This window comes from Thalassophryne amazonica, chromosome 7, assembly GCF_902500255.1.
Source record: "Thalassophryne amazonica chromosome 7, fThaAma1.1, whole genome shotgun sequence".
Classification (NCBI taxonomy): domain Eukaryota; kingdom Metazoa; phylum Chordata; class Actinopteri; order Batrachoidiformes; family Batrachoididae; genus Thalassophryne; species Thalassophryne amazonica.
The window spans coordinates 73,090,862-73,112,294 of record NC_047109.1 but is presented as its reverse complement, the minus strand read 5'-3'; the positions used below and the strand labels follow the sequence as shown (position 1 = coordinate 73,112,294).

The 21,433-nt window shown below is 40.1% G+C and overlaps 1 protein-coding gene across 1 annotated transcript in view; it reads right to left on the bottom strand.

Annotated features, from left to right (window-relative positions):
- g6fl (g6f-like) overlaps positions 1–21,433 on the bottom strand; it is an 87,934-nt gene that overhangs the window by 51,057 nt on the left and 15,444 nt on the right. The window contains exons 3-5 of the mRNA XM_034173647.1: positions 16,060–16,326; positions 15,714–15,749; positions 15,115–15,450 (exon numbers count right to left, since the gene is read on the bottom strand). Coding sequence (XP_034029538.1) covers positions 15,115–15,450; positions 15,714–15,749; positions 16,060–16,326 — 639 coding nt within the window. The remainder of the gene's footprint in view (positions 1–15,114; positions 15,451–15,713; positions 15,750–16,059; positions 16,327–21,433) is intronic.

Below are 21,433 nucleotides of genomic sequence, written 5' to 3'. Positions count from 1 at the left end.
GTTTTCTTTCAACAAGTAGAGGATGGACAAGCCACTGAACATATGCATTTTAAACCAATCATTAAGAAAAAAAAAAACAGGATGGCACTGTCTGTGGTAAATCTGTCTGAACTAGGCAGTCCTCAAAGACTGTAAAAAACAACAACAACAACAACAAATATTAGCAAGGGAAGCCAACAAGAGACCTATACAAGGCTGCACAATCAGTCACAGCTTCATTGCTGAGCGGAACACAAAAGGATTTTCATACAAGAAAACAAATCACATTAGGCTTGAGTCTCCAATATGTCTTCTGGCAAATTGTGTGGTCTGGGGGAGGTGATGGTCTAGTGGTTAAGGTGTTGGGCTTGAGTGCCGAAGATCATGGGTTCAAATCCCCGCCTGACTGGAAATCACTAAGGGCCCTTGGGCAAGGCCTTCAATCCCCTATTGCTCCCGGTGTGTACTGAGCGCCTTGTATGGCAGAACCCTGACATCGGGGTGAATAATTGTAATACAGATACAGATGGAAAAGCGCTATATAAATGCTAGTCCATTTATTTGTGTCTTAAATTTCACAGAATTTTAAGAAATTCCTTATCTGTGCCACTACATTTTGAATCTGTAAAACTACTGATGCAACAAACCAAAATGGAAATGTGCAGTTTTCCAGTGACGATCGCAGAAGCCTGAAGTTGTCTTGGTGGTTTCCCTCACCAGCTTCTTTATTGCATGGACAATAATATGAATGAAAATACTTCCGTTGTTCCGTTGTACTATGTAGCTGTGACTGGTGGTGCAATCTTGCAATGTGGTAGTTTGTCTAATCATGGCAAAACAGTCTATAACTCCTTCAGTGTTAACTTGGTGACTTCCCTCAGTAATCTCTTTTCTCACAGTCACTCCCTCTTTGAGAACTGCCTACTCCAGACAGATTTACCATACAATACCACATGCTGTTTTTATTTCTTATACCCCCGTCACACATAGCCAGAATCACGCAGAATGGTGTCAGAATGATGAATCAGCACATATCCGAAAAGTGTCAGGTTTCAGTTCCAAAACATTCTGACAGCCATCTGCGAGAGTCCACACAGACTCCACAGCCTGTCTAGTGGATTTTTTATTTTATTTTAGCACTGTTGTCGTGCGTTACCTGTGCTGCTCCACAGCCTGTCTAGTGTCGGATTCCCTGTTTGGGAATCCGCTAGCTTAGCGTAGCTACTAGCTCTTAGCCGTTTTAGCATGGCGGCTTCTCCTGTCTCTCCCGTGCTTTTCTGCTCTGGGTGTGAAATGTTTAGTTATTCCTCGGCCTCTTTAGCAGTAACGGTACATGTAATAAGTGCAGCTTATTCGTAGCTTTGGAGGCCAGGCTGGGCGAATTGGAGGCTCGGCTCCGCACCGTGGAAAATTCTACAGCTAGCCAGGCCCCTGTAGTCGGTTGCGGACCAAGGTAGCTTAGCCGCCGTTAGTTCCCCCCTGGCAGACCCCGTGCAGTCGGGAAGGCAGGCTGACTGGGTGACTGTGAGGAGGAAGCGTAGCCCTAAACAGAAGCCCCGTGTACACCGTCAACCCGTTCACATCTCTAACCGTTTTTCCCCACTCGACGATACACTCGCCGAGGATCAAACTCTGGTTATTGGCGACTCTGTTTTGAGAAATGTGAAGTTAGCGACACCAGCAACCATTGTCAATTGTCTTCCGGGGGCCAGAGCAGGCGACATCGAAGGACATTTGAAATTGCTGGCTAAGGCTAAGCGTAAATTTGGTAAGATTGTAATTCACGTCGGCAAGTAATGACACTCGGTTACGCCAATCGGAGGTCACTAAAATTAACATTGAATCGGTGTGTAACTTTGCAAAAACAATGTCGGACTCTGTTGTTTTCTCTGGGCCCCTCCCCAATCAGACCGGGAGTGACATGTTTAGCCGCATGTTCTCCTTGAATTGCTGGCTGTCTGAGTGGTGTCCAAAAAATGAGGTGGGCTTCATTGATAATTGGCGAAGCTTCTGGGGAAAACCTGGTCTTGTTAGGAGAGACGGCATCCATCCCACTTTAGAGGGAGGCAGCTCTCATTTCTAGAAATCTGGCCAATTTTTTGGGATCCTCCAAACTGTGACTGTCTAGCGTTGGGACCAGGAGGCAGAGCTGTGGTCTTATACACCTCTCTGCAGCTTCTCTCCCCCTGCCATCCCCCTATTACCCCATCCCCGTAGAGACGGTGCCTGCTCCCAGACCACCAATAACTAGCAAAAATCTATTTAAGCATAAAAATTCAAAAGAAAAAATAATATAGCACCTTCAATTGCACCACAGACTAAAACAGTTAAATGTGGTCTATTAAACATTAGGTCTCTTTCTTCTAAGTCCCTGTTGGTAAATGATATAATAATGATCACGTATTGATTTATTCTGCCTAACAGAACTTGGTTACAGCAGGATGAATATGTTAGTTTAAATGAGGTCAACACCCCCGAGTCACACTAACTGTCAGAATGCTCGTAGCACGGGCCGGGGCGGAGGATTAGCAGCAATCTTCCATTCCAGCTTATTAATTAATCAAAAACCTAGACAGAGCTTTAATTCATTTGAAAGCTTGTCTCTTAGTCTTGTCCATCCAAATTGGAAGTCCCAAAACCAGTTTTATTTGTTATTATCTATCGTCCACCTGGTCGTTACTGTGAGTTTCTCTGTGAATTTTCAGACCTTTTGTCTGACTTAGTGCTTAGCTCAGATAAGATAATTATAGTGGGCGATTTTAACATCCACACAGATGCTGAAAATGACAGCCTCAACACTGCATTTAATCTATTATTAGACTCTATCGGCTTTGCTCAAAAAGTAAATGAGTCCACCCACCACTTTAATCATATTTTAGATCTTGTTCTGACTTATGGTATGGAAATAGAAGACTTAACAGTATTCCCTGAAAACTCCCTTTTGTCTGATCATTTTTTAATAACATTTACATTTACCCTGATGGACTACCCTGCAGTGGGGAATAAGTTTCATTACACTAGAAGTCTTTCAGAAAGCGCTGTAACTAGGTTTAAGGATATGATTCCTTCTTTATGTTCTCTAATGTCATATACCAACACAGAGCAGAGTAGCTACCTAAACTCTGTAAGGGAGTTAGAGTATCTGTCAATAGTTTTACATCCTCATTGAAGACAACTCTGGATGCTGTAGCTCCTCTGAAAAAGAGAGCTTTAAATCAGAAGTGTCTGACTTCGTGGTATAACTCACAAACTCGTAGCTTAAAGCAGATAACCCGTAAGTTGGAGAGGAAATGGCGTCTCACTAATTTAGAAGATCTTCACTTAGCCTGGAAAAAGAGTTTGTTGCTCTATAAGAAAGCCCTTCGTGAAGCTAGGACATCTTTCTACTCATCACTAATTGAAGAAAATAAGAACAACCCCAGGTTTCTTTTCAGCACTGTAGCCAGGCTGACAAAGAGTCAGAGCTCTATTGAGCTGAGTATTCCATTAACTTTAACTAGTAATGACTTCATGACTTTCTTTGCTAACAAAATTTTGACTATTAGAGAAAAAATTACTCATAACCATCCAAAGATGTACCGTTATCTTTGGCTGCTTTCAGTGATGCCGGTATTTGGTTAGACTCTTTCTCTCCGATTGTTCTGTCTGAGTTATTTTCATTAGTTACTTCATCCAAACCATCAACATGCTATTAGACCCCATTCCTGCCAGGCTGCTCAAGGAAGTCCTACCATTATTTAATGCTTCAATCTTAATATGATCAATCTATCTTTGTTAGTTGGTTATGTACCACAGGACCTTTAAGGTGGCAGTAATTAAACCATTACTTAAAAAAGCCATCACTTGACCCAGCTATCTTAGCTAATTATAGGCCAATCTCCAACCTTCCTTTTCTCTCAAGATTCTTGAGAGGGTAGTTGTAAAACAGCTAACTGATCACCTGTAGAGGAATGGTCTATTTGAAGAGTTTCAGTCAGGTTTTAGAATTCATCATAGTACAGAAACAGCATTAGTGAAGGTTACAAATGATCTTCTTATGGCTTCGGACAGTGGACTTATCTCTGTGCTTGTTCTGTTGGACCTCAGTGCTGCTTTTGATACTGTTGACCATAAAATTTTATTACAGAGATTAGAGCATGTCATAGGTATTAAAGGCATTGCGCTGCGGTGGTTTGAATCATATTTGTCTAATAGATTACAGTTTGTTCATGTAAATGGGGAATCTTCTTCACAGACTAAAGTTAATTATGGAGTTCCACAAGGTTCTGTGCTAGGACCAATTTTATTCACTTTATACATGCTTCCCTTGGGCAGTATTATTAGACGGTATTGCTTAAATTTTCATTGTTACGCAGATGATACCCAGCTTTATCTATCCATGAAGCCAGAGGATACGCACCAATTAGCCTACACTGCAGGATTGTCTTACAGACATAAAGACATGGATGACCTCTAATTTCCTGCTTTTAAACTCAGATAAAACTGAAGTTATTGTACTTGGCCCCACAAATCTTAGAAGCATGGTGTCTAACCAGATCGTTACTCTGGATGGCATTTCCCTGATCTCTAGTAATACTGTGAGAAATCTTGGAGTTATTTTTGATCAGGATATGTCATTCAAAGCGCATATTAAACAAATATGTAGGACTGCCTTTTTGCATTTACGCAATATCTCTAAAATCAGAAAGGTCTTGTCTCAGAGTGATGCTGAAAAACTAATTCATGCATTTGTTTCCTCTAGGCTGGACTATTGTAATTCATTATTATCAGGTTGTCCTAAAAGTTCCCTAAAAAGCCTTCAGTTGGTTCAGAATGCTGCAGCTAGAGTACTGACGGGGACTAGCAGGAGAGAGCATATCTCACCCGTGTTGGCCTCCCTTCATTGGCTTCTGTTAATGCTAGAATAGAATTTAAAATTCTTCTTCTTACTTATAAGGTTTTGAATAATCAGGTCCCATCTTATCTTAGGGACCTCATAGTACCATATTACCCCATTAGAGCGCTTCGCTCTCAGACTGCGGGCTTACTTGTAGTTCCTAGGGTTTGTAAGAGTAGAATGGGAGGCAGAGCCTTCAGCTTTCAGGCTCCTCTCCTGTGGAACCAGCTCCCAATTCAGATCAGGGAGACAGATACCCTCTCTACTTTTAAGATTAGGCTTAAAACTTTCCTTTTCGCTAAGGCTTATAGTTAGGGCTGGATCGGGTGACCCTGGACCATCCCTTGGTTATGTTGCTTTAGACGTAGACTGTGTTTCATAATTATTGTATGGCCTTGCCTTGCAATGTGGAGCGCCTTGGGGCAACTGTTTGTTGTGATTTGGCGCTATACAAGAAAAAAGTTGATTGATTGATTGATTGATTGGTCAAAATCGCTCGGCGGCCCCGAGTGTGATACACAAGTTCAAACCCTATCCGACGGCGGTCCATGTGCAATTTGAGGACCATCTGACCACAATTTACATATTGTGATGGCTGAAAAACAGGACCCGAAATGATTTGAGCGCATATGAGGGAACCTCAAGATGGATCTGGCACGACAAAGTCTGCTGGTATGACCTGCACGTGCCACGTATAATAATGTAACCCCCCCCAAGCACAAAGGAACTGTTGAAATGTATGCGCTTCATCATGATAATAATTATGATTTACTATCATGTACAGTGAATGTGAACAGCGGTATCAAACTGAAAGCACCGAGCACTACTAAGCGCATGCTGACACAAATCTGAACAGGCTGTTATATCCACATTAGACCTTACAGTACAGATATTTATCCATTCCTTCCCATGGGTGATGTAAATAATGTTATTGTCTCCATCATATTATACTGGGCACAGTAACACGTCATTGCATGCATCAGGTTTGGAGCTGAATGGATCTCACCCTGTAACACATGATCACCTTCTAACTCTGTAGGAGATATGACATGGAGCTGTTGTGCCAGGCTGTGACAGCATTAACAAACATAAATCTCACCTCCAACAATGGCCCAGGAGTGTTTCACAGCGCAGAGTGGACGTGGAGCCGAGACTGATCCCATGTGATAATCTAACATTGGCGGTGTCCAGAGTTGTGTTGTGCTGCTGAAGCGAACCAAAACACACACAAAAAAGAAATTAAAGTTCCCTGGAAAGGCTGCATCTGATGCATGGGACAGCACGGGCCAGTGCCAGCAGTGTCCAGCAGCTGGCAACAGCACGCACATGTGGCCCTTGCGCACTCACGTGCTGCACGCACACATAGATGCTCATCATCTATTTTGAACACACACACACACACACACACCACACACACACACACACACACACACACACACACCACACACACACACACACACACACACACACAACACACCAGCGATCATGTTATCAGGCCTCTGCTGTAAGCACACACGCACACGCATGTGAGGTCAGCTGTGCAGTGGAGGACGATGTGCAGATGTGATTGCATGAGTGAGTGAGTGAGTGACTGCACCATGCCAGCTTTGACACATATGGTGTGAGTCCGGGCCATACGTTGGTTGTACTCCGATGTTCAGTACCGACAGGGACTGTGCAAAGGGAGGACACAGCGCTCCCTCCCACTCCGGTCCCATGTTTACCATCCAGAAATTGAGCAGTCTTCAGCGCCTTTTATGGCCGTTCTGATAGCAGTCTGTGTCATCTACTTGTTGTCTACATGCGCTTGGATGCCATCGTGCAGGTGTGGACGAGATAATCTGAATGTGTTCTGACACTGCTGACCACGCCTCTTTTGCTCCTGACTGTGCGGATTATGGCAATATTTGCGTTGTCGGGCATGGTTCCTGCACATTCTTGCTATGTGTAACGGGGCCTTTAATGATTTACGTAAATTGTCAGACATATTCAGTGACTTGAAAATGTTTATGTATTCATCCACTTAAGGTTTAAAAGAAAAGTAGCTGTCAAAGTGGTAGAGAAGCTTGAGTCTTTGACTGGACTGGGTTTGCTTGACGCGAGGGACGTTTTGCTTCAAATCGCAGAGGCTTCCTCAGCTAAAATTCTTGCTCTGGTGGTCTGACTTCTGTCTTGACTCTTGTAGAGAAGAATAATCTGAAGTCACAAAAGATGGAGTTTTTAAACCTAACCAGACCCCTCCTACCGAGAGGCAGACTGCTATAGGCTAGTGACTAAACAATAGCTCTAATTAGCACCTATTGTGCTCTAGTTAGCACCCTCCTAATGACAGGGCAGCTATCCCTCTTAATGATGGGATGGATCCTCTCCTGATGGCTCCCTTGACGACTCTGCTGATGACGTGAATGACTCATTACCATGAACAAAAGACTGAAACTGCTTTGACCTGAGTACCCCATCCCGTTACAATGGGGTACTCAGGTCAAAGCAGTTCAGCGGATAACTGAAAAAATGGTTCAAATGGTGATGCAAGCACCAAATTTGGCACACATACTCCTTAGACATTACTCTTTTACAAATGCCGGGTACCCACGTGAACTTTCAATAGGCGGCCAAGAAAGGGTCAATTGAAGTATACACAGGGGTCAAATTGAAAAATGCTCCAGTCATATTGAAAGGTATTCCATATTATTTGTCTGATTATAAAGATTCAAAAAGGTATAGTTTGGACTAGCTGTGAATGAATGGTCTGGAGTTATGGGGGTAAAAACAGCAAGAACACTGAGAAAGGTCAATTTCAGTTTGTACTGGGGTCAAAAGTTAAAGTTGCTCCAATTTTGGTCAAAAGTGGTGCAAATTACTGGTTGAGCTAATAGGATTAATAAATGGAATAGTTTTGACTGTGTTGCGTGCTTGGTTTGTAAAGTAAAGGTTAAACAATATCAGCATCCATTGGATTCTATGACATGTGACATATGCTACCCTGTAACAGGATAACTATGCATGATACATGATGCAAACTATTCCTTTTTTAAAACCGTATTCACCAAACTAATAACTTGCATCACTTTTTACCAAATTGGAGCAATTCTTTTTGGACTCTTTATGATCAGACAGATAATATGGAATACCTTTCAATATGATTGGAGCAATTTTAAATTTTGACCCCTGTGTAATACTTCAATTGACACCTTCTTGGCCGCCTATTGAAAGTTCACGTGGGTACCCGGCATTTTTAAAAGAGTAATGTCTAAGGAGTATGTGTGCCTAATTTGGTGCTTGCATCACCATTTGAAGCATTTTTTTTTCAGTTATCCGCTGCACTAAGTTCTTCCAGCTGAAAATGGGTACTGGTGTTGATTGGGGAAGTAAGCTTTGTCTGACTAGAGTCATATACGAGGGTAAATATTCACTTATCTGCTGCACTAACTGAGACAATTCAGATTAAGTGTCTTGTTCAAAGACAATGTCATTCAAGGGCAAAGACAGTAATCGTGACTGAGAAACAAACTCGGAGCTGTATGTTGGTGCCCCCAAACCAATCTTGCTCAGCTACATATCTCTACAAATCAAAGCAGTTGACAGTTATCATATTTTCCAACCTATAATTCACACCTGAGTATAAGTCAGTCACTGGAAACATAAGAAAGTAAGTCCTTTCAGAGACCTTTTTCACTTGGGGGGGTTACCACAGCAGACCCGAGATGGACCTACATGCTGATTTGGCACAAGTTTTACACCAGATGCCCTTCCTGACAGAACTAAATTTCACAAATAAATAAATACATGAATAAATAAATAAAATGAACAACCCCCCCCCCCCCCCCCCCCCAAAAAAAAAAAAAACTAGATAAAAATTTGTAACAATCTGGACAGAGTATTAAACTCACACATGAGCCAAAGAAAACAGACTAAATATCTTTAAAGTTGTGTTTGTTTCTATCATACTCAAAACCTACAATCGTGATTTTTTTTTGTGTTATGTTTACAACCCTACATTTTAACATATAAGTGACTCAGTATATAAGTTGCCGTACCTCTTAAACTAGCAAAATCAAATAAATAAATAAATAAATGTGACAGTCTGGACAATACAGTAATGTAGTAATCAATGAATCATTGTAGCTCTGATACTAAAATAGTCAAAGTGAGCTTCTATGTGTGATTTTCTTTGTTTTTTGTTTTTTACCTGTAATAATAGCTAACAAGATAGTCTTTTCTTTTAGCTTCCTGTCCTGTTGCTTGATCAAGCATGAGTACAACCGATATCCTCCATTTTTGGAAGACAGGCCAGAGAGAAATCCCCAGAGTCTTGAAAGTTCTTGTCAGCTAAATGCATGTTTGCATTGAGGCAGAAGCAGAGAAGTCCCTTTTTATGTTGGCTAGAAGGACCAGTTTCCAGTCGTCACTAATATGTGATTTCATCCTCCAGTTAACTTCTGTCGTGCTCGTCATCATTGTATCAGTACAGACCAGCAGGGTGGGTGTGTCCTCTCTGTTATCACAAGATCATCCCAATCTAAAGGACAGAAGAGGAGAAGTTCAACTTTATCAAAGGCGTTTTTGATAAAGCACCATTTTAAGTCAGGAAATTCCGCAGTTACAGGAACTTGAGTTTTTGATTTTGTCCTTTGATTACTGATTGACGGCAATCAATTTTAACAACTACTACGGTTTGCCAACAGGGAGCACCCCAGCTGACAAAATAAAGTTCCCAAAATGTTTTAAGAACATTTGTTAACTGTTAAGAGAACGTTAGCTGTGACGTTCTCAAAATGTTTCTTTTTGGTTCCCAAAATGTTTGATAGTAATGTTAGCACAAACGGTTTTGAGAACTTTAGGCCAAACATTTTGGGAGCATTTGCAAAGAAACTTTCTTTTTGGATGCCAGAACCTCTGACCATAACATTTGTGCTGGGACTATATAAAAGTAAGTCCCTTCTGCTGTTCCCACACGGGGTCACGACAGTAGATCCAAAGTGGGTCGGCATGCTGATTTGGCACAGGTTTTACACCAGATGCCGTTCCTGACACAACTCCACATTTCATGGAGAAATGTGGCAAGGGTGAGGTTTGAACCGGGAACCTTCTGCACTGAAACCAAGCACACTAACCACTTGGCCACCACCCCTGCTTATTTCTATAGCTATAAAATAATGTTCTCTGAATTCTACAACAAACAAAGTTCATTATATTGTATTGCAATCTAAATAATCAAATAATACATTTAGCTTATAGTTCAGTGACATTTTCCTATATGTGCTATACTTTTTAAATTGCAATTATCACAACTTTAAATGATTATAATAACAATTTAAGCTTTCAGACTGTACAAAAGTCTCTAAAACATCCCAGAACATTATATAAAGATAAGGTCCCTAGCACAGTCACAGAACCCAAATTTAACTTTCATATTTTTCATTCAAACAGGTGTATTGAATTGGTTCTTTTTATCAACTTTCCAAGGACTAGAATCAAAGTTGATAAATAATGCACTCCCATGCAGCAAATTAACTGCTCACATATATTTCTCCACACAGACTTTTTAAAATTAAACTTGATCCTGCTGCAAATTTTACTTAACCTTTATGAAGGAAAATAGAAAGAGACATATAATGTTCCTAGAACATTCCAGAAGCGTTATGCCAGAATATATGTCCCCTGAATTATATTCATGATAAAAAGAGTGAAGTTCAGCAAAATGTATTTTTGCCATACACATTGTCTTAACCCCTTTTGAAAATATACTTTTTGTGACTGTATGTTTGATTTCAAATAGTCCTTCCCACAGTTTTTCATGCAAGCATTCCCAGAACATTCCGATGACATTATAATAATTGAGTATTGTATTTAATTTCATCCAAGTGTTTGATTCCAGAACAAGTTGCCCACAGTTATTGATTCAAATACTTTGGACTAGGAAGTTAAGTGAAGTTAGAAATAGTAGCCTTATTACTGTTCTGTCAAATTTCCCTTGACTATAGGCGTGACCTATTAATTAAAGTATTTCATATTTCATCACAAATCAAGCACATTCATTCATTTATGAAACAGGTCTTCCAAACTGTGTTTCATTCAAGCGTTCCCAGAACATTTGGGGAACATTACATAAATTGTAAAAATGTATGTTTCGTACAAATGTTCCCAAAACATTCTGGTAACGTTTACCTATATTCACTGAATAAATCTGAATAAGTAAAGAAGGTGAAATTAGAAGTGATATCTTTTTAAAGTGTTTATCAATTTTACTCGACTATGCATATGACCTTTTTAAAGTACTTCATGTTTCATGTATAATGAAACAGGACATTGACCTTCAGTGTTCCTCTTAACGTTCCCAGAACATTCTGGTCATGTTACCTATATATATTCACTGAAGGAAGATGATGTGAGAATTCGCAGCCTTGGAAAAATGTTTGAAAATTTCTCTTGACTATAAACACAATTATATATATATATATATAATATATATATATATATATATATATATATATATATATATATATATATATATATATATATATATAATATATTATATAATTATATATTATATTATATATAATTATATTATATTATATAATTATATATTCTCTTAACTATAAACACACAAATGTTGAACAATTCAAGAAAACAGGCTGTCTGGACAGCTTTTAATTCAAACATTCCAGAACATTCTAGCAGTGTCACATAAAGTCAACTAAAGATATGTTTCATCCAAATGTTCTCAGATCATTCTGGTAACGTTAACTAAAATCATAGTCTAGTAGAAAGACGGTGAGACTAGAATTAATATATCTGTCAAATTTCCCTCAACTATAAACATGACTTTTAATATATAACACAAAGTAATAACATTAGGAAAACATTACCAAAACATTATGTGTTAGTTGGGACAGCACAAGCAAATGTCAAAAACACTTATGATACAAAAACAACAGGTAGTTGCATAAAAAAATATTGTGCAAATTGAAACAAGCAAAAAACAAAGATGCTTGCAAAGACAGACAACACTATACAAATAATTAATGTTTATGAATGCAGTGGTAAGAATATTTCATGAGGTGAAAGATGACATTCCATCTTTTACCAATAAAATATGTATTCTTTCCATTGCACAAATGAAAAACATTCATTATTTGTTTTATATAATGCCAAAAATAAATCCTTGTCATTTGGTATTTTATTAATTTATAAACAAGAGAAAAAGGGCTTACATTTTGGTGTAGCTATCCAATCCAATCCACAACTGTTCTCAGTCAAATTGCAGACACAGATAGCTCCAAAACAATCCTAGCAATGTAGTCCTTAGCTGATGCCGTGCATTGACTTATTTGTGTACAGACTACTGTTTGCTTTCCTCAGTCCAGCAAAAAATCATAACAGAAATTTGTCGAGCTCTTCATCCAGCATGTGTAACTCAGCGAATACTGAAAATGCCTCCAGTTGGCTTACGGCATACTGGATTTTGTGTGTGTGTGTGTGTGTGGTGTGTGTGTGTGTGTGTGTGTGTGTGTGTGTGTGTGTGTGTGTGTGTGTGTGTGTGTGTTGTTAGAAGAAAGAGCACCATCAATAAGCTAGTTCAAATTGTTGTCTGTCACCAAAACAAACCCCATCATGTTTGTTTTCAAGCTAAGCACCGTTGCCTCTAGTGTGAGTGTGCAGTGGTCGTGGGGTGCAATGGTACGAAACATATAGAACAAAAAATTGCACGGTAAATGGAACAAAATGGCAATGATTCAGGCCTGATTGGTGGATTGCTGCAGAAATACAACCCCTGGCAAAAATTATGGAATCACCGGCCTCGGAGGATGTTCATTCAGTTGTTTCATTTTGTAGAAAAAAAGCAGATCACAGACATGACACAAAATTAAAGTCATTTCAAATGGCAACTTTCTGGCTTTAAGAAACACTATAAGAATCAAGAAAAAAAATTGTGGGAGTCAGTAACGGTTACTTTTTTAGACCAAGCAGAGGAAAAAAATATGGAATCACTCAATTCTGAGGAATAAATTATGGAATCACCCTGTAAATTTTCATCCCCAAAACTAACACCTGCACCAAATCAGATCTGCTCATTGACATTGACCCTATGTGTCTTTTTGCAAGGAATATTTTCACAGTTTTTGCTCTATGGCAAGATGCATTATCATCTTGAAAAATGATCATTTAAGAATAAGGCTGTAACATAACAAAATGTGGAAAAGTGAAGCGTTGTGAATACTCCCTGTATGCACAGTACTTCCTCAGTGCACAGCTCCAAAACATGACATTTAAAAATGTTCCATCTTAATGTTATATTTTGCTGACAAGTTGAAACATGAATGTGATTTCTTAATTTTTATTTTTTCATAAATTTGCAAAAAAAAAAAGAAAAAAAAAAAGAAAACTTTTTTCAAGTTGTCATTATGGGGTGTTGTGAGTAGAATTTTGAGGGAAAAAAAATGAATTTACCCCATTTTAGAATAAAGCTGTAACATAACAAAATGTGGAAAAAGTCAAGGGCTGTGAATACTTTCTGGATGAATCGTACTTCCTCAGTGCACAGCTCCAAAACATGACATTTAAAAATGTTCCATCTAATGTTACATTTTGCTGACAAGTTGAAACATGAATGTGATTTCTTAGTTTTTATTTTTTCAGAAATTTGCAAAAAAACAAACAAAAAAAACAACTTTTTTCATGTTGTCGTTATGGGGTGTTGTGAGTAGAATTTTGAGGGAAAAAATGACTTTACCTCATTTTAGAATAAGGCTGTAACATAACAAAATATGGAGAAAGTGAAATGCTGTGAATGCTTGCCGCATGCACGGTATAAGAAAACAAATCAAATATAAGCTTGAGTCTCCCATCTGCCTTCTGCCAAACTGTAGCTAAAATTTTAGATTTTTAAGAAAGTCCTTTTCTGTGCCAATTCACCATGAAGCTGTGTTACTGGCAGAGGTGGGACGAAGTCACCAGCAAGTCACTCTCAAGTCATGAATCAGCAAGTCACAAGTCTCAAGTTAAGTCCCAAGTCAAGTCTCAAGTCATAATGACCACCAACTGGTGCAAGCTGACTTGAGACTTGAGTTGAGACTTGTGTCTTGGGACTTGATACTTGCTGATTCACGACTTGACAGTGACTTTGTCCCACCTCTGGTTACTGCTGATGTAGTTTCTCAAATCCAACCACAAAACATACGCTGCAAAAAAATGAAAGAAGAATAAATAATTAAATGAATAAACAGATAAAAATTCCCTGGTAATTTTCACTAAACTTCCGGCAGCTGCCCAGCAATTAACTATGAACTTTTTTTTTTAATTCTGTGTATGAAGAGGCGACAACCTCTCTGCTGATGGAACAGCAGTCTGTCAAGTGCAATTAGTTAACACCAAGATTTCAAATGTGCAAAATACAGATGCTATCAGTGCCAGCTGTATTGTCTTGATCTCTGTACTTGTGTTGTTCCCTCCCACCATTTTGCGCACTCAGGTGGACAAACCCCATATTGCATATTCATAAAGGCAAACGCGCTAAATGAACTCACACACACACACTCATCGTCAACACATTCACACCCACTCGCACATCTACGGGACAATTTAAAGATTCCAGTCCACCTAACCCGCATGTCTTTGGATGTGGGAGGACACCGGAGCACCCGGAGGAAACCCATGCAAACACGGGGAGAACATACAAACTCCACACAGAAAGGCCACAGGCGGGAACTGAACCCGTGACCTTCTCGCTGTGAGGCAACAGTGCTAACCACTAAGCCACCGTGCTGCCCTGCTAAATGAACAATATGTGCAATTTAGGCATTTGGAAGACACAGTTCTGTGTGCTTTGTTAATAAATCAGCATATTTTTTACAAGTGCTATGGTGTTTTTTGCATGTTTTAACACCTTTAGTAAATCAGGCCCTAAGTATCTACAAACTTTTGAATACTATATGTCAACTGAAAATATGCACTGCAGAGTTCTGAGAGGACCTTGCAGAATAACAGTATGTGTTGTGTAATTGGAGCAATCTGTTAAAGGATGAGGGTTATGGTTGCAATTTCCACTGGGGCGCACGCTGAAAATTTGCATTCATTATTGCTGCTTTGCATAACATCATCCACCAAATGTCATGTTACACAGCCTGTACCCCAACCTCACAAGGTTATCACAATACTGACATCATTTGTCTAAAAAAAGCTTGTTTTCCCCTTGATTTATTCATCTTAATTCACCTTTATGCCCTTTTCTGTCTGGTCCTCCACCCCCTGAGCTGTACCTTGCAGCACACTGAGCAGGGTCCTCTGGCTGAAGACGTTGTCATTGAAAAAAACCTCACAGATGTAGAGTCCTCCATCTGAGACCACAGGGGTGAGCAGGAAGGAGAAGATTCCAGACTGACCATCGTAGGGTGAACTAGCCAGCTGGAGAATCTTTCTTTGCTGGAACAACATGGTAGATCCTGTCCAGCGGTTAAACCCATACAATTGCTTTATACGGTCATGCGTCTCCATATCTGGAGGTTTCCAGTGTAGTTGGACATAGTCCCCGTGAACAGGGGGGCAGGACAGTGGGAACGGTGTGTCAGCTTGGATGGCAGTGACGATCTCAGGAGCTGTGAAGAAGACAATAATAAGTCTTCAGAAACTATGTGATAGAATGCAGACAAATGTACAGACATGAAGTCATAATGGCAGGGAAATGAGACGTAAAAGTAGGGTGAAAATAAAGAAGTAAAACTGTGAGAAAACAGAATGCCTGGAAACAATAGGTGTTATGGAAGTATATGCCAAGAGTTACTCCATCAGTTAGTCTTGTTTCTGCTCTGCTTGAAGCTGACAGAGGACTAGATATTGCTCACTTTTCAAAGTCACATACCATGGATGATATTGGTGAATGAGGCCACGGTGTCAGCTGTGGAGGGAGGTGAAGCAAGAACATGGGGTGGGGGGGGGATTTAAGTCAAAAAGCAAATGTTGAATAATGCATAAATGTAGCAACTACAATATTCATAGGAGGACTGGCTGAATTTTCTTTCAGATCTTCTCTGGACTTCTGAAACTTGCTTGGAGTAAATACTTTGAAGAACTGTAGATACAGGATTTGTAAATAAATAATGCTGCTTCTGGATATTCATTGATGTGCACTCACACCATCAATAAAGTACAACAACAAATATATTCTATTCCACATTATGCTTTTCCATTCCACAGCTCAATCTTACCATCAATAGTCACATCCACATTATAGGCAAAAAGAGCCTTGCTGCTGTTTCCCCGCGGGTGGCTCATACAGACGTAGGTCCCACTGTCACTGATTGTAACTTGTGGAATTTTGGCCACTGTGCCCATGTTTTCTATTACTTCAGACCTTATAGGTATGCCACCTGGTGCAGCCCAGGTTATCTTGGTGGTGGCAAAGCTGGGGTTGACACTGGCAATGAGCTTCAAAGTGCTGTGCTGGGGAATGGGTAGAGCAGGAAAAACCAAGACTGGAAATAGACACATGAAATAAAAAGGATTTGTAACTGTGGCAAACATTTTTATTCCCTTTTAATGTCATTAATATATTACAAGTCACACATATAGTCACTTATAAGTTTTATTTTTTCATAAGCAACAAAATTCTTGTAAGTAATCCCCTTTGATTGCTCCCTTGTTTGTACTTGGGTTCACCACAGCAAATCCAAGGTGGATCTGCATGTTGAATTGGCACAAGTTTTATGCCAGATGCCCTTGTGATGCAACTCCACATTACATGGAGATGTGGCAGGGTGGGATTTGAACTGGGAACCTTCCACACTGAAACCAAGCACACAACCACTTGGCCACCACCCCTGCTAAGCAATGAAATTCATGTAGCCTTACAAATTTAAAAATTTACATGTAAAAACAGACCTCCCAGACACATACAGATATTTTAAAAGATTTTAAAAAATTATTTTTTAAATGTTTTATGTGAATACATACACTCACTAGTCACTTTATTAAGTACACCTTGCCAGTAGTAGGTTGGACCCCCCTTTGCCTTAAGAACTGTCTTAGTTCTCTGTGGCATACTCAATTTAATAAGGTGTTGGAAACAGCCTTCAGAGATGTTGGTTCATTGACATGATGGTATCATGCAGTCACCCATTCAACCAGTCTACCTATTCTCCTCTGAACTCTGACAACAACGAGGCATTTTCATCCACACAACTGCCGCTCACTGGATATCTTCTCTTTTTCAGACCGTTCTCTATAAACCCTAGAGATGGTTGTGTGTGAAAATCCCAGTAGATCAGCAGTTTTTGAAATACTCAGACAGACCCATCTGGCACCAACAACCACGCCATGTTCAAAGTCACTTAAATCCCCTTTCTTCCCCATTATTATGCTCAGTTTGAACAAGTCATCTTCACCATGTCTAGATACGTAAATTCACTAAGTTGCGCCCATGTCAACTCAGTCTCACACATTGTTGTGATTCAGCAGCACAAAATATAGATTAATCCATTGGTTCGTCATATTGTCACAAAAAGTGCAAAATTTTCATCATGGCAGCACAAATTCATTCTCATTCATTCTGTGATAGCTGCACGTAATCAGGGTGGTTATGGTTAGGGTTGGGGGAAGGAGTAGGGTTAGTAATAGTAATAGTGAGTTTAAAAAAAACCCTGTCACAAAAATTTTAATCATTTTGTGATGGGAGAATGAAAAGAAAATGTGAGACTAGGCTGGATTGGCTGAGTAGTTATTTGTATTACTGAACAGCTGTACCTAATAAAGTGGCTGGTGAGTGTATGACTACAACGCACAACATGAATATGCATAGTTACGTGCGCACATGTAACTACATAAAGTCCTCCAGGCACACTTAACCTAAAAGTTAGTTTCAATAACCACTAATCTGCTACCTAAATTAAAAATCTGTGTAATGCTAAAGAGCTAAAACATTTTGCTACTGCTAACTGCTAACTTTTATGATATGAATTTAGCTTTGGCCTGTTTTATGGGGTGGGGGGTGGTGGCTCTAAAACCCTGAAAAACATCCATAAAGAGCTGTTATTTTAATATATTGATGCATAAACATGAAGGTTAATGTTAACTCCTTGGATTGGCTAACTTCTCGATGGCGTACAGAGGAAATATGAAAAAAAAAGTGTACCTGTCCAACACCTTAAGCATTTTACTGTGTGTAAGAAAAACATATCGGCAATATTTGAAGATTCATGAAATAGGAATGCCACTGCCCATGAACTATTCACTCATGGACTTTGTCCAATAGCAGTTGAAACCACAGACATGAATAATACTAAGCTAATGGACTTCTTGCTTAGTCTTCAAGATGTCTCCCCATTTAGCCAAGTGACGACTTCAGTCTAAACTGATGTGTCAAACCCACTTATGCACTCCAGAGAGAGTGTGTGACTACTGATGTCCAAACTGCGTTTTTCAGGATGAGTGGCTGTTTTTTCCTCACAGCACTGGAAAGCATAGACAACACTGCTTGTGATGCCGCTAGAGCCGTGCAGGCTTGTGACTGCCTTGGTCTCTGTGTACAAGCAGGCCCATAAATAAAGAGACTGACATCATTTTTGAAATTTTCATTCTCTACATCGACACAATAGAGTTGGAATAAAACTATCTAGGTATGCTTGTTATCTAGATTATCTTTAATTCAAGGGGTTTAACAAAATTATTGCATTATCCATTTATGAATTGTGACAATTTGTATTCATAATGCCACTATTTTCAGCATTCTTAACTGGAAAAATTAAATCTGAGGTGTATTCTTAATACAAATGATTATTATTATTATTTTATAGTTTTCTTTCAACAAGTAGAGGATGGACAAGCCACTGAACATATGCATTTTAAACCAATCATTAAGAAAAAAAAAAAACAGGATGGCACTGTCTGTGGTAAATCTGTCTGAACTAGGCAGTCCTCAAAGACTGTAAAAAACAACAACAACAACAACAACAAAATATTAGCAAGGGAAGCCAACAAGAGACCTATACAAGGCTGCACAATCAGTCACAGCTTCATTGCTGAGCGGAACACAAAAGGATTTTCATACAAGAAAACAAATCACATTTAGGCTTGAGTCTCCAATATGTCTTCTGGCAAATTGTGTGGTCTGGGGGAGGTGATGGTCTAGTGGTTAAGGTGTTGGGCTTGAGTGCCGAAGATCATGGGTTCAAATCCCCGCCTGACTGGAAAATCACTAAGGGCCCTTGGGCAAGGCCTTCAATCCCCTATTGCTCCCGGTGTGTACTGAGCGCCTTGTATGGCAGAACCCTGACATCGGGGTGAATAATTGTAATACAGATACAGATGGAAAAGCGCTATATAAATGCAGTCCATTTATTTGTGTCTTAAATTTCACAGAATTTTAAGAAATTCCTTATCTGTGCCACTACATTTTGAATCTGTAAAACTACTGATGCAACAAACCAAAATGGAAATGTGCAGTTTTCCAGTGACGATCGCAGAAGCCTGAAGTTGTCTTGGTGGTTTCCCTCACCAGCTTCTTTATTGCATGGACAATAATATGAATGAAAATACTTCCGTTGTTCCGTTGTACTATGTAGCTGTGACTGGTGGTGCAATCTTGCAATGTGGTAGTTTGTCTAATCATGGCAAAACAGTCTATAACTCCTTCAGTGTTAACTTGGTGACTTCCCTCAGTAATCTCTTTTCTCACAGTCACTCCCTCTTTGAGAACTGCCTACTCCAGACAGATTTACCATACAATACCACATGCTGTTTTTATTTCTTATACCCCCGTCACACATAGCCAGAATCACGCAGAATGGTGTCAGAATGATGAATCAGCACATATCCGAAAAGTGTCAGGTTTCAGTTCCAAAACATTCTGACAGCCATCTGCGAGAGTCCACACAGACTCCACAGCCTGTCTAGTGGATTTTTATTTTATTTTAGCACTGTTGTCGTGCGTTACCTGTGCTGCTCCACAGCCTGTCTAGTGTCGGATTCCCTGTTTGGGAATCCGCTAGCTTAGCGTAGCTACTAGCTCTTAGCCGTTTTAGCATGGCGGCTTCTCCTGTCTCTCCCGTGCTTTTCTGCTCTGGGTGTGAAATGTTTAGTTATTCCTCGGCCTCTTTTAGCATTAACGGTACATGTAATAAGTGCAGCTTATTCGTAGCTTTGGAGGCCAGGCTGGGCGAATTGGAGGCTCGGCTCCGCACCGTGGAAAATTCTACAGCTAGCCAGGCCCCTGTAGTCGGTGCGGACCAAGGTAGCTTAGCCGCCGTTAGTTCCCCCCTGGCAGACCCCGTGCAGTCGGGAAGGCAGGCTGACTGGGTGACTGTGAGGAGGAAGCGTAGCCCTAAACAGAAGCCCCGTGTACACCGTCAACCCGTTCACATCTCTAACCGTTTTTCCCCACTCGACGATACACTCGCCGAGGATCAAACTCTGGTTATTGGCGACTCTGTTTTGAGAAATGTGAAGTTAGCGACACCAGCAACCATTGTCAATTGTCTTCCGGGGGCCAGAGCAGGCGACATCGAAGGACATTTGAAATTGCTGGCTAAGGCTAAGCGTAAATTTGGTAAGATTGTAATTCACGTCGGCAGTAATGACACTCGGTTACGCCAATCGGAGGTCACTAAAATTAACATTGAATCGGTGTGTAACTTTGCAAAAACAATGTCGGACTCTGTTGTTTTCTCTGGGCCCCTCCCCAATCAGACCGGGAGTGACATGTTTAGCCGCATGTTCTCCTTGAATTGCTGGCTGTCTGAGTGGTGTCCAAAAAATGAGGTGGGCTTCATTGATAATTGGCAAAGCTTCTGGGGAAAACCTGGTCTTGTTAGGAGAGACGGCATCCATCCCACTTTAGAGGGAGCAGCTCTCATTTCTAGAAATCTGGCCAATTTTTTGGGATCCTCCAAACTGTGACTGTCTAGCGTTGGGACCAGGAGGCAGAGCTGTGGTCTTATACACCTCTCTGCAGCTTCTCTCCCCCTGCCATCCCCCTATTACCCCATCCCCGTAGAGACGGTGCCTGCTCCCAGACCACCAATAACTAGCAAAAATCTATTTAAGCATAAAAATTCAAAAAGAAAAAATAATATAGCACCTTCAATTGCACCACAGACTAAAACAGTTAAATGTGGTCTATTAAACATTAGGTCTCTTTCTTCTAAGTCCCTGTTGGTAAATGATATAATAATTGATCAACGTATTGATTTATTCTGCCTAACAGAAACTTGGTTACAGCAGGATGAATATGTTAGTTTAAATGAGTCAACACCCCCGAGTCACACTAACTGTCAGAATGCTCGTAGCACGGGCCGGGGCGGAGGATTAGCAGCAATCTTCCATTCCAGCTTATTAATTAATCAAAAACCTAGACAGAGCTTTAATTCATTTGAAAGCTTGTCTCTTAGTCTTGTCCATCCAAATTGGAAGTCCCAAAAACCAGTTTTATTTGTTATTATCTATCGTCCACCTGGTCGTTACTGTGAGTTTCTCTGTGAATTTTCAGACCTTTTGTCTGACTTAGTGCTTAGCTCAGATAAGATAATTATAGTGGGCGATTTTAACATCCACACAGATGCTGAAAATGACAGCCTCAACACTGCATTT